The sequence below is a fragment of the Dromaius novaehollandiae genome, chromosome 1, assembly GCF_036370855.1.
Source record: "Dromaius novaehollandiae isolate bDroNov1 chromosome 1, bDroNov1.hap1, whole genome shotgun sequence".
NCBI lineage: Eukaryota > Metazoa > Chordata > Aves > Casuariiformes > Dromaiidae > Dromaius > Dromaius novaehollandiae.
In genome coordinates, this window is record NC_088098.1 from 87200792 (window position 1) to 87213818 (window position 13027).

Below are 13027 nucleotides of genomic sequence, written 5' to 3' on the forward strand. Positions count from 1 at the left end.
GATATAGAAAAGGTCAGGGACTCAAGTCAAGTAGTCTTTGGGAGGAAGAAGAAGAAGAATGAAGGACAGGTTAGAATAGCCAAAGAAGTTGTGAGATCTGCAATGACTAAATGGTCATCAGTGGCAAAGGGTAACCCTCTCTGATTTTCTCCTGTTCTTCTCTTGCAGGGTCCTTTTGTTCATATTGCCAGCATCTGTGCTGCTGTACTCAGCAGGTTCATGTCAATTTTCTGTGGTGTGTATGAGGTAAGACACATCTCTGCATACAGCTCTTCTACACATCAGACTCCTAAGACACACTAGCTGATTCCTCCTGTGGAGGAAGGATAATATGGGTAGGCCACAAGATACAGAGGGAGCCTACTGATTGAATTTCATCATACTGCCATAAAGCTGTAAATTACAAGCCAAAGAAAACGTGGGAGGCCAGATATACAGCCCAGTAACTGTGTAGGACCAGCCAAGTGTATATTACCTACTACATTACACAGAGACTGGTTAGGAATAGGCGTTTGACAAGTTTTCTGTCATCTTGATGTGGAAACCTTTGTACTGCAGTCAATGTCTGTGTAAAAAGATTTCTTAAGTGGCTGTAGATGAAGATCAATTTGCCTTTAAACCAGAATGTGTAGTTCATTGCTAGTTACAGACACAGTCTCCTGTTCTATGACAGTCTGTCATAGAACAGCCTGTGCAGGGAAATCACTATATTGACTAGTTGTACAAAAATATCTATTAACTGTACACGTAGCTATATGTACTAATTGCTTTACATACAGGCTTCTAGCAGAAACGGGCTGTGCAATACAACAGTAGGAGGTGCTGGTTTACTTGAGTGGAACCTGTCTACGCATAATGACCAGTTCTCACTGTTGCAGACCAGATGACTGTACTAAAGACCATACTAAAGTGTGCAGAGGCTGCTATTTAGAATAGCAATGGTTGAGCCTGCTGTTGGCTGTTGCTTTGTTTCAGTGTTCTGGGTCCTAACCCCTTGGCTTTGCTCCCTCTAACCCCGGCATGCCCTTCTCTGGCTGCACTCTCTGTTCCAGAATGTGCACAGGCAGCTCGATCTCCTGGTGGCGGCTTGCGCAGTTGGAGTTGGATGTTGCTTCGGGGCTCCTCTTGGAGGCAAGTGTCTTCCTATATGTGACATTTAACGTACACCTCATTTCACCTCTTGCTGTGAGATCTCCTGCTCTCAGGCAGGTTCTCCACAAATGTCTCTCCAGTTCTGTAGCATCGTGAGGTATTCTTTCCTCATGTAACTAGTGGCAATGGAAGAAAGAGAGAGCTTTGTCCTGCAAAGGCCATAGGAAAAGCAACACCTCTTAAGGTGCTGTTTTCTAATGACAGAGCTTGTTCAGTCCCTGCCTGCCTTCCACGGACATTGTTCAACTTGGAGAGTACCAAGCTCTGTTCACAAAATAATAAAGATTCAGTAGAGAACAGAAGCTAAAAAACACTTCACATAAGGAGTGACATCATTTAAGGGCAGGAGATGACAGCAGTTATGACAGGAAGTGTTTGCATCAATAGTGATCGACTGTACATATACTTTTATCAATGGACTGGAGAACAGATAAATCTGTGTGTAAAGTTTTGGGCTCCCCTGTGTAAGAGAGATGCAGAGGGGTAACAAGACGGTTGGGAGGCTGAAGTAATAATATATGGAGAGAGGCTGAGGGAGCTGGATTTGATCAGCCTGCAGGAGAAAAGGCTAAAGGAGGGGAGTCTATTTGCTATCATCAACCACCTAAAGGGGCATTTTAGAGAAGATGGAGTCATACTCTTCTTAGAGGTAAATAGTGCAAGAGGCAATGCACACACTTTGCAACATGGGAAATTTGGACTATGTATAAAGGAAAAATGTCCCTCTCTCCTGAGGCTGGTTCAGCATTGGCACAGATGCCCAGAGAGGCTGGGGAATCTCCACCATTGGAGATGTTCAGGACTCACCTGGGCAAGATCCTGAGCAACCTAATATAACCTTGGAGTAAGCCTAGCTCTGAGCAAGGAGTTGGAGGAGAGGCCTGCAGAGGCCCCTTCGGACTTTTCTATTAGACATGATCTTACTGTGAGGAGAAATGTGGACATTTATCTCCTCTCCCATTTGTACTAGTCTTCTGAGTCAGGGAATTTTATTAAACAGCACATGTGACAGAGGCACATGATAACTTCTTCATAAAACAGTGAAAATGTATTCATAAATAACTTGTCTTAAAATGTTGTCCTTTCTTTCTTGTGCTTTCATTTCACTTTCTCCCCAACACTTTCTCCCCCTGAATCTCTCTCCTTGGTTATTGTGCCCAGAAGTTTAAAGAGTTTTTGAAATCTGATGTTTTTTCTAAAATGGCTTTATTTCATCCATGCACTACTTTGATGTTAGTCTTGAAATGGATGAATTAGATGCAATGTAGTCTTATCTTGCATTATGATAACAGGATTAGTGATTTTTACACTGGTTTGCTGTGTAAAAACAGGAAGGAAAATAGTTTGTCAGATACAAATTAAAGGTTCCTCAACTATTGACCTGGAAAAAAACATGCCAGGAAGAAAATCAGGTTCAGCAAGAGAGAGGCTGAGAGTTGTGTGGGTGGGCAGTATAGCAAGTTGGAGACAGCCTGAGTTGAAGCCTGATGCTTCAAGGCAAATTTGTAAGTCTGCCAAAAACCTTGAGAGAAAGCAGGCTGAAAACCAAGGAGTAGGCCATGGTCAGTTGGAACCATCAACAGCATGCAGGAGAACAGGTTTCTCTTAATTGTAGAAAAACAACGCAAACCCTTCCCCCTGCTTCCATAACACAGCCTAAAGATTTGCTTCATTCTCTGTATCTGGAATTAATATAGGCTCAGAGATGGCAGGACACATTGCCTGTAACTTACTAGGAGAGGCTAGAGAGTTGGAGAAGAAAAGAAAAAGCTAAAGAAGGAGTGGTCTAATTACTGTCTTCCTATAGATAAAGGAGAGGTTAGAGAGAGGCAATGGAACCAGACTCTTCTCAGAGATCAGTGAAAGAACATGAGACTATGTGCAACATGGGAAATACTGTGTATAAGGTAAAAATTCTCCCCTTCCCACAAAGATGGTTCAGGATGGCACAGATGCCCAGGGAGGCTGGGGAATCTCTACCCTTGGAGATGTTCAGGACTCACCTGGACAAGATCCTGAACAACCTGATCTAGCCCTGGAGTTTGCCTAGCTCTGAGCAAGGAGTTGGAGGAGACACCTCCGGAGTCTGAAGCCTAAAACTTGCTGTGAGTCTGTGATTACATCACAGTAGAGGAATTGGAAGTTATCATAGTTTTCATAGCCCTGGTTGTGTTCCTCTTATGGATTCCCACAAGCTTGTCAAATCTAATTTCCGTTACCTGGGAGACGTAATCTTTAGTTTACCTTAGTCCTGGATATGGCTTGCGAGTTTATATCATATCCTCCATGGTGTATACTTTTTTAGTATTATTGCTGGTGTACACCAGCCTGTGTATTTATGAGGAGTCCTCAATATGTGTTTGAAAAGCCAGTTTAGTCCTTGGAAAGCAAATGGTGTGCAGGTCTGCATTTTCAGAGGGTCCTCTAGTACTCTTTGATTTTTTTGTTTCAGTCTCTCTGGATATTTCTATGCTGCTAGAAGCACCAGAGAACAAGCCAAGCTCATCCTCCATACTGCTTAAGCATGATTCATGGCCTGGTTTTGGCCTGTGCCATTCAGCAGTCTGATACAGTGCCAGGTTATGGTCTGGAGGATGCCATATGCCAGTGACCATTCTCAGTGGCCAGTATGGATAAGAGCATACCATGCTTGGGTCTCTCAATCTTATGTTGTTCTTACACTATCCCATCAGGCTTTGCGCCCTCTACTCTACATATTGCCACACTTCAGGCTATGTAACATGTATCCTCAGTTTCGAACTGTGAATCACCATGCTGGTGAGCTACAGCACAACCCTCACACTACTCCAGACACTTTGAATGGAAGCTCCTGTCATGTCATTCCTTCCCACCCCCCAACAAATGATTATATCACAGAGGCAATACACAGTACCCAGAGGAGACCCAGGACAAAGCTGTAGATTTGGCCAGACTCTTTTGGGTCAGGGAAATGTCCCCGGCCCTTTTTTGTTGGGCTGTGCAGGCATAGCCTTGACACATCTCTTGGCTGAGGCTCCATCAAACACCTGCTCAGGTAAGTCAGACTTCATGGCCTCTGGTCATTAGAGGTCACCTTGGCCATTTTTATTCCCACAATAACACAAACCCCCCTTTCTCAAAACTCCACTCTCATGGGAGATCTAATAGGCTACTTTAGCGCCATGTGATAGCAGGAAGTACCAAGCACACAGGCTTTAACGCTAGTGTTCTTCATATTAGGAATCACCTAAGATAGAGGCAACGCAAAATAAAACCTATCTGCTTCCATTTCCTAAGGCTCCTCACCATTCTCAAGCACTTTGGGGTCCTCAGGTGCTCTTCCAAATCCTGGAGAAAGAGTGGAAGGGGATTTTTCTCCCTTTCAGCAGTTCTAGGTCCTCCCAAACAGTCTCAAGAGAGACTCTACTTTTTATAACATCTATTTCACTTTAGTATCTTGATTGCTTTCACCAAGAGAGTACAATATTTTACTACATGATCTGTTACCCACTTACCTACTCAGGATGACTGAATGTACAGGAGCTGTCCGAGTTCAGTTCTGGATATGCATGCGCCTTGTGCATCCAAATGCAGAGATTTTTTTCTCTGAGGCACTCTCTCACACATGTGCATCCTGAGATTCCCTGCCAAAGTAAAAGAGATGGAGCAAAACAAACATGTGGGCCTCCAGCTTCCCAATGATTTTCCATGAGACATTTCTTCAATAGTGACAGAAATGTGCATGTTTTGATGAAAGATAGGATGCTGCCTTTTCCATGTGTCTTGAAGATGTGACTCCAGGCATATGCCTGTCTTGAGCCAAGTCTTTTGAATATTTTGAAGCCATCCAGGAGGGAGAAGCAAGAGCTAGATGACACTATGTAGCTGTACCTGCTAATTCTGTTACTCACTCTTTCCTTTCTTTCCTTCTTTCTTCTGTTCGTTTGTTTCTCTTTGTCTCTTCCACCAGTAGCAGCCATATTATTACACGGATGTCCTGACTGTGGGTTGTGCTGTTGGGGTCGGCTGCTGCTTTGGGACACCACTTGGAGGCAAGTGGCTGTTCACTTTGCTTTCTTTTTTCTCAGGTAGTTAAATCCTCTCCTGCCTAGTCCTGTTCTCCTTTTCCCCTTTCCTGCACCCTGTTCTTGGTCTGTCACCTACCTTGAAGAAAGAAACTTGCCTTTAATATTTTCAGTCTTCCCAGCTTCTCTGATGCAGTCTTTTCTCCATATGTTGTCAGCCATCTGCAGGCAAGAGGAGAAGGCTCTTTAGAAGCCTGTCTAGGAGCCTCTCTCATGCTTCTGACATTACACTTGTGACAGGATTTTTTTTTCTTTGCCCCCTTTGCAAACTCTCTGGTGTAGACACTATGACCACAGCAGAAAGATGACAGCAGGCTGGGATGTGAAGAGTTCTGGGTTTACTTACAAGTGACTACGTCTCTTTTTTTTCCAGGGGTCCTTTTCAGCATTGAGGTCACTTCCACTTACTTTGCTGTGCGCAATTATTGGAGAGGTTTCTTTGCAGCTACCTTTAGTGCCTTCATTTTCCGAGTCCTTGCTGTCTGGAACAAGGATGCAGGTAAGATAAGAACCATTTCTACTCTCTTTGTGCCAAAGTTGTTCTATTAATTTATTATTTTCCATCTTTCTTAAAGACAAAGTTTGAAACTTCTGTCTTCCCACGTGACTTCCAGCAGTAGAGAAGGAAAGAGAAAGAGAAAGAGAAAGAGAAGCATCTTATGTCACCAGTTGTCTAGCTTATCTGTTCCTAGGTGTATGGGGCGTATGACCCAAAAATGATTGAATATGACTCCTCATCGAATAAGAGGGCCCTTAAGGTGAGATTTTTGCTTCTGGTCAAAAAAAGATCAAGGCTGCAAACCTAGAGGTATCCCATCACAGAGAGGATAATATATACTGCAGTGTATGCTGCTCTGGTGCACCGGAAATGCCGTGGTCAGGTTTGGTCACCTCTTGACCAGAAGCATGAAAAACAAGAAATAGTTTAGGAAACTGAGGTGGTAAAATGATTAGGAGGCCACAAGATTAGTGGGGTCTGAAGAAAAAGAAGACTGAAAGGTCCAAATGTACTTGCTTCATGGTAGCTCTGAAGGAAAAAAATAACTGTCCTCAAATGACTGAAAAAGATGAGTGCAACTTTTGTACAGACAGAAATAGCACAGAACAAACCTGTTCAAGAGAGCATTTCAGATACTGTGGGAATGGAGTTCCAGCTGATGCAAGAGGCTGTCATTTCTTTGTAAACTTCTTGCTTATTATGCCCTTTTTATTCTTCTACTCTTATCTGTTTTATTGATCTGAACTACATGTGGTCCCTTCCCTTACTTAAAAACTGCTATAATTTATGTCTATATTGGCTTCACAAGGTTGGATTTCTCTATGCTAAAACATTTCTATTTCACTTGAATGTGCATTTGAATCCAGATATAGAAAATGACTACATCTTTGCCTGTGGAAACACTGCCTTGTATTGAGGGATATTTAGCCATCAGATCTGTCATAAAAACACATGTTCTGTTCTTTCCAGAGAAAGATACAAGGAATTTGAAGACAAATGCTAAGAGATAATCTCCTACCACTTTGTCTACTGTAGTTTCCTCTCTGATCTCTCAAATCATTAGAAATTAGCTTAATCCTGAAACATTAGACCTATTGTCTCTTTTTCAAAATCATCTGGACAGCCTTAATACCCATATTAATGTCTCCTTACATTTCTGCTTCAGTGACTGAGTTAAGAAGTTTCATGATCCAGCTGTCTATGAAAAATATTTCTCTTTCATAGTTCTGAATTTGCTTTGTCTGTGTCTCCAGTCTCCTTGTCCTTGTATTAAAGAACTAGAAACTTTGCCTAGACTAGTCATTTATTATTTTATGATCTTTTATCATGCCTGTTCTAACTTACCTCTCCTGTCTTTCCTCACTCACCTCCTTTTGAAAGTAACAAGCCCAGTCTTTTCAGTCTTTCTTCATGGAAGAGTTTTTCTTAGGCCCATTCTCTGATGTCTTGACAATTTCCTAAGTCTTGTCTACTCTCAAAAATTATGCACTCTATGGATAAGCTGATGACTTTATGCTAATTTCCTGTGTGGACACTATTATCATATAGTAAGAATACCTTTGTAAGAAGTAAGTTAATGTACTTGAACGTGGAAGAAACTGCTTACCTTAGTGCGCACTATGCACATCTGCTTGTAATGTTCACGCAGAGTATCTAAACTATTGCAAATTCATACATAATCTGTGAAGTAATTTTTCTGCTTAGGCAAGCATTTGTCATCTTCTTCTAGAATATTTTTGAGATAAAATGATCAGAGTTGCAAGCAGATGAGATGAGTACTGATTTATTTGAAGGTATTACAATTTTTTTTGTATTATGAACCCATTTCTTACACAACATTTACACATTTCTAGCAGCTGCAGTTAAAAAAGAGGGAAAAAAAGACCTTTCTATTAGAGCTATCTATACTGAACCAAATCTCTTTCTTGAAATGATATCATTAAATTGGATTTCTTTATCATGTGTCAATAATCTTCCTCCACTGTGTACATTACTTTGCATTCATCAACACAGAACGTTGCCTTTCTTACCCAGCCAGGCTAAACCAATTTAGTAACATGTACATATTTTGCTACCTTCCACAAAAAATTATTAATCATAGAATCATAGAAAGATTTAGGTTGAAAGACACCCCTGGAGGTCTGTAGTCCAAACTGCTGCTTATAGCAGAGCCAGCTTTCCACTGCCTCTCTGGGCATCTGTTTCAGTGCTGAACCACCCTCAAAAGAAGCATTTTTTCCTTATATATAGTTAAAATTTCCTTGCTGCAAGCTGTGCACATTGCCTCTTGTCCTTTCACTGTGTTTCTACAACTTTCCTGTTAGGTACAAGAACACCCCTTTGCCTTCTCATTTCCAAGCTGAATAGAACTAATTAGCCTTTTCATGTATATCGTGTGCTCCATGCCCCTCACCATCCTGGGACCCTTCCCTGGACTCTCTCCAGTTTTGTAATATTTCTTTTATATTGGGGAATCCAAAGATATGCTAGATGTGGCCTCATCACTGCCATATGGAGGGAAATAATTGCCTTCTTTGACTTGCTGATTGTGCTCTCGCTAATGTGGCCAGAAGGGTGAACATTGAACCAGGCCTCCCAGCCTTTTCTGAAGAGCTCTTTCTATTCACTAGCTCCCCAGACTGTACTGATGCACCTGCCATTCCAGGGGCAGGACTAAACATTTGCCTTTGTTGAACGTATGAGGTTCCTAACAGTCCAGTCCTCCAGTTTGTTGAGGCTACTCTGTATTGATGGCTGCCCAGCCCTCCAACTTATTGACCATGCCCCATCCCTCCTCCAGTTTAGTATGGTCAGCAAATTCACTGATCACACTTTCCATCCTATCGTCCAGGACATTGATGAAAATGTTAAACAGAATCAGCTCCCATCTTGACCCCTGAGAAAATTCATTCAACACCACAGATCCCCAAGATAACAATTTGCAGCCCCTATTATGTGTCTGTCGTAACAAACCCACCTTTTTGCCTCTCTGGGCTAGCTTCTGATCCCTGGTAACATTTTCCGTTTTTCCATTTGATCAGTGGACCTCTGCATATGGCTCCACAGCCTCATGTGGGACCTTTCAATAATCTAAATAGGTAACATTCCCTTTAATCTTGTTTTACAGCCTTGTTCAAAAAACTCCAAGTGACAAACTTCCTATTCATTTGAATTTTTTGAGGGTTTTTTTTTTTTTTTTTTGCCTTGGCTTTGAGGTTCAAAACAAGAATTTCCAGGCTTTTACTTGCTTTTAAAATCTATATATATTTTACCAATTTGCCACATACTAATGCAAGACTCCATTTGCACTTCACCACATTGTTCCACAATCTTCTTAAAAACATATGCTTCCCTCCAGTCACAGCAACCTGTAGTGCTCATCAGATAGGCTGACTGTTTTTTTAAATAGTTCACATATCTATTTCCTAATCTGCCTCAGAACACTTCTCAAAGGCATATTCTCCATGATTTTATTGCCTTCTAAGTCATCACCTCATTCTAATGTCTCTTTAATTGTCATTTTTTTTACCTCCAAGCTGCATCATTGCTGCCAGGAAGTTGAAAGTAAGGAAGCAATATCTTTAGAGTAGGCAGATACAAATAAGTTGTGCAGCTTCTGAACAAAATTCTTTTTTTTCTTATACCTACAAAATCCAGGCTTCTGGATGCCGCTGTCTTTGTTAGTTGGCTTTACATCACATCCTCTTCAAATAACATCTGGCCCATTCTGCTTGGCTGCTGCAACTTCTGCCCCTGTTAGCTAATCATGGAAGACTAAAGTTCTGCAATTGTCAAGATTTCTATTTGGCCACATCTTGAGCCTTTGTCTTATTTGTCACAGTGCTTTATGCCTTGCCTTCCTTCTGCTCTTTCTGGTCTCTCCTACACATGGCTTATTGTTATTTCAATATCCACAGATTTTTTAAGTAGACCTTCCCATTTCACAACAGTCTCTTTTGTGATGGAACTTTTCTCTCTTAGCTTTCACCATGTAAGAGTTGGGCAGCTGTTCTAAACTACTTAACTGGCTACCGCTGTAGACAATGGAGAGAGATGGGTGCCTCTAGAAAACAGCTTAACCATTCAGCTTCAGGAGACAAACTGAAGGTTGATGGGCTGAATCCTTCTATGGATGTCTCTTTCTATCTCTTTGGAATATACAAAGAACCTAGACTAAGTGCTGTGACCTGTTTCCCTTCACCCTGGTCACTTTTGCCACCTTGTCAGACCCTTGGAAATTGAGGTCATTATACTTTTGTCACTGTCTGTTTCCTAAAACTAAGATTACCCCTTTCTTGGGCTCATCTACCAAAAAGGGGATGTCCTTCTTTTCACCATCTTCTGCCTTCCCTTGTCCTGAGCCAGTCTTCTGCCCTCGCTTGTGCCATTTCTGCTGGTCAGTGGACCCCTCCATTCAACTCACTACCCTGGCAAAGGACTAATGCAGGAAATAAGATAGGTTTTTTTGATGTATTAATGAGGTGAAAGAACTCAATGAAGACTTTGGAATGTGTCAGAGGAGGCAAGGGGAGGGGCAGAACAGCGCAGCCAGAAGGGGAAGAGGAGGGTGAAGAGTCATTTTGAACAGTAACATGCTGTTAGACAGGTTCATCTGTCTTAGGTAATGTAGCCCACAGAGATCTGATTAAATCACTGCTCTAAACCTGGTCCTGTCTGACCAGTTAAAAAGTAATTAAAGTCTCCCATCAATATCATATTATGCTTGATTTTCACTGCTTCTTTTCTTTTCTTTTCTTTTCTTTTCTTACTGTGCATATAATTCCTTGATCCAAGAAGCCTGTAAAATTGGTCGGGATTCATATCTATACCCATTCAGCTATGTTTCCACCTTGTATTGGCTTGGTATTTTTGACTTCACCTATTGGCATACAGATTTTTACCATTTCCACATAATTAGGCACCTCCATGTAAAAGCAGGGGAGGCTTCACCATTTGAGTCAGTTTTGCAGTGCAACACTACCAGGAGGTGTGAGCTGGAGAAGACCTTAGCTGATCTTTTCTGTCTCTTGTTTCTAAGACTGTTTTATTCTTTTCGTACCACTCATAAAAATTGCACAGATGTAACTTCAGAGAGGATCTGAGCTGTGTTTCCAGAAGGTAATTGCAACTGTGTGTGACAAGAATTCTCCAGGGATGTGAGCACTGCCTGCTTCTGCAAAAAGGTTTTTATAGAGTCTGTGAGCAAAATGGGAAGACCTTTTATATTCTAAAGAAAAGCTAAAAGAAAAAAAAAAGAAAACCCTTTACAAATCTGGGATCGTAGCTAAAAAAGTATACATTCTCTGAACACAGACCTATATCATCTAAACTACTGGGGTCACAAGTGTTCAAAAATAGTCAATACCAAAATCAGAGAAGTCTGCACATCTGTAATACTGTATATGATATCATGCAACCACATATGTATATAACTATTTCCCCTCTCCCTATCCCCAGCTTTATGGCATTTAGCATCTCACCTCATTCTTCCCTTTCCTTCTCTGCCTTTTTCTTCTCTTACACAGTCACCATCACAGCCCTGTTCAGAACTAACTTTCGCATGGATTTCCCCTTTGATCTGCAAGAGCTGCCAGCATTTGCTGTAATAGGGTAAGTCCACAGGGACTTAGCTCCTTGCACAATGAGGGATATCCAGTGAGCTCTGTTAGGAATTCCTTTACAAAACAGAGTCACAGCTCTTTATGGCATTTTGACCATCACTAGTAAGTCCTCTGCTTGCTGGGATTCTGCCTTAAGAAATGCTCATGTAAACAGATGGGTAAAGAAGGAAACAGGGGTAGTATCTAGGTGCTTGTCATTTCCTTTCCATTTACCGTTTTCAGATATTAAGTTCTGGAGAGAAAAATCTAGCTCAGTCTATGTTCTAGGTATAGATTTACTCAATGGTCCTTTAATCATCTGGATGACATTCTCAGATGGCCTTTTTGCTTGACAGCAGTTCTTTTCTTTACTTTGAGTTTATTTGCCAAGATCTTGAGGAGATGAGGGCTGTTGGTGAAGAAGGAGAAGAGAAAGTGGTGTTTCTGAGACTTCTGCTATGGGAAGGCCATCTCCAGGCAGAAATGCTCTGTCAGCCTGGGTTGGAGCATGGGAGGAATGTGTTGGAATAAGTTAAGACTAATTTGCATGTCTATTTTCTACCATGTTGGGGCAGCTCTGCATCAGAAACTAAGGCCAAGTCTTTTCTAGCTTAGATATCTAGAAAGTTACATGCACTTTGTTAAGATCTGGGCAATCAGTACATTCCAACATGATGTTCCAACAGCAAGCAAGGGAAATCAGAGGAAAACAAACTTCAGAGGATCTGGGGGGATGGGACAAAAATTTTAACCATGAAGTTTGACTTTTACAAGGACAGAATGGTTATCCTTTCCAAAAGCGCTATGTACTGTAGAGGAACTAGTAAAAACAGCTGAATAGTAACTGGAGCCAGTGGGAACAATGGCTGAATTGTTATGATCTGTGTCAGTCAGTGTTTATTGAGATATCTGATTTGGTTTCATTCGTGGAGAAAATTTTAGGAAACGAAAGAGTGAATTTGGGAAAAAATGGGAAGACAATTGGGAAATATTGGAGAAAAATCTGAGTTTGGAATTGCTGCTAGGAAAAGTCTTGGGTTAGAGTGGAAAGGCTCCAGGGAAATCACTGCAGAACAGTAGTGAAGGGAATACATTGTAGGAAAAAATACTGGTGTTGGCATGGTGAATGTATTCTGTTCGGGGGCCTGGCTCCACGACCAGAAATATAGTTCAGGTTTTCCAGCTCGTTTTAGGAGGCTGCTCACACATTCATTTACACAGCCTGTAGAACTGAAGGGGGATTTTTAAAGACTTCAAAAATATTTAACATCTATCAATATCCAGGAGTTTTTGCTAATCGTATTTATCTACTTTGTTCTCCTTGTCCTTAAATAGACTTGCATGCTTTCATTTGCTTGCTGAACATGAGGGAATCTGTTTAGATAAGCAAGAAAAAAAAACATCCTTTTGATTTACAACTGATAAAATGCAAAACTTATTGTCACTGTTTTTTGAACCGAATTGGCAGGCCTGTTTTTTGTAGTGCTGCACATAGGCTAGGAGAGCAGTGTAGTGTATGATGGGTATGAAATACTTTCAAAGGCCAGGAAGACCAATGTGGTATTAAAAAAAAAAGAAGTTAGAGACTTGGAATGCTACAAATTCTCTTAAAGTTCAGTCTCTCCTCAAAGCTGAACTCTCTTTCTATCCAGCTTACTTCTTCACTTTCAGGTAGCATGAAAATCTGAGCCAGCCCATGCAGTACAGACAGG

General features: G+C 41.3%; 1 protein-coding gene across 1 annotated transcript in view; it reads left to right on the plus strand.

The window, feature by feature from the left end:
* The window catches only part of CLCN1 (chloride voltage-gated channel 1), a 42448-nt gene that overhangs the window by 12778 nt on the left and 16643 nt on the right, over positions 1–13027 (plus strand). The window contains exons 6-9 of the mRNA XM_064518996.1: positions 169–246; positions 1053–1131; positions 5590–5715; positions 11241–11325. Of these exons, the coding sequence (XP_064375066.1) occupies positions 169–246; positions 1053–1131; positions 5590–5715; positions 11241–11325 (368 nt within the window). The remainder of the gene's footprint in view (positions 1–168; positions 247–1052; positions 1132–5589; positions 5716–11240; positions 11326–13027) is intronic.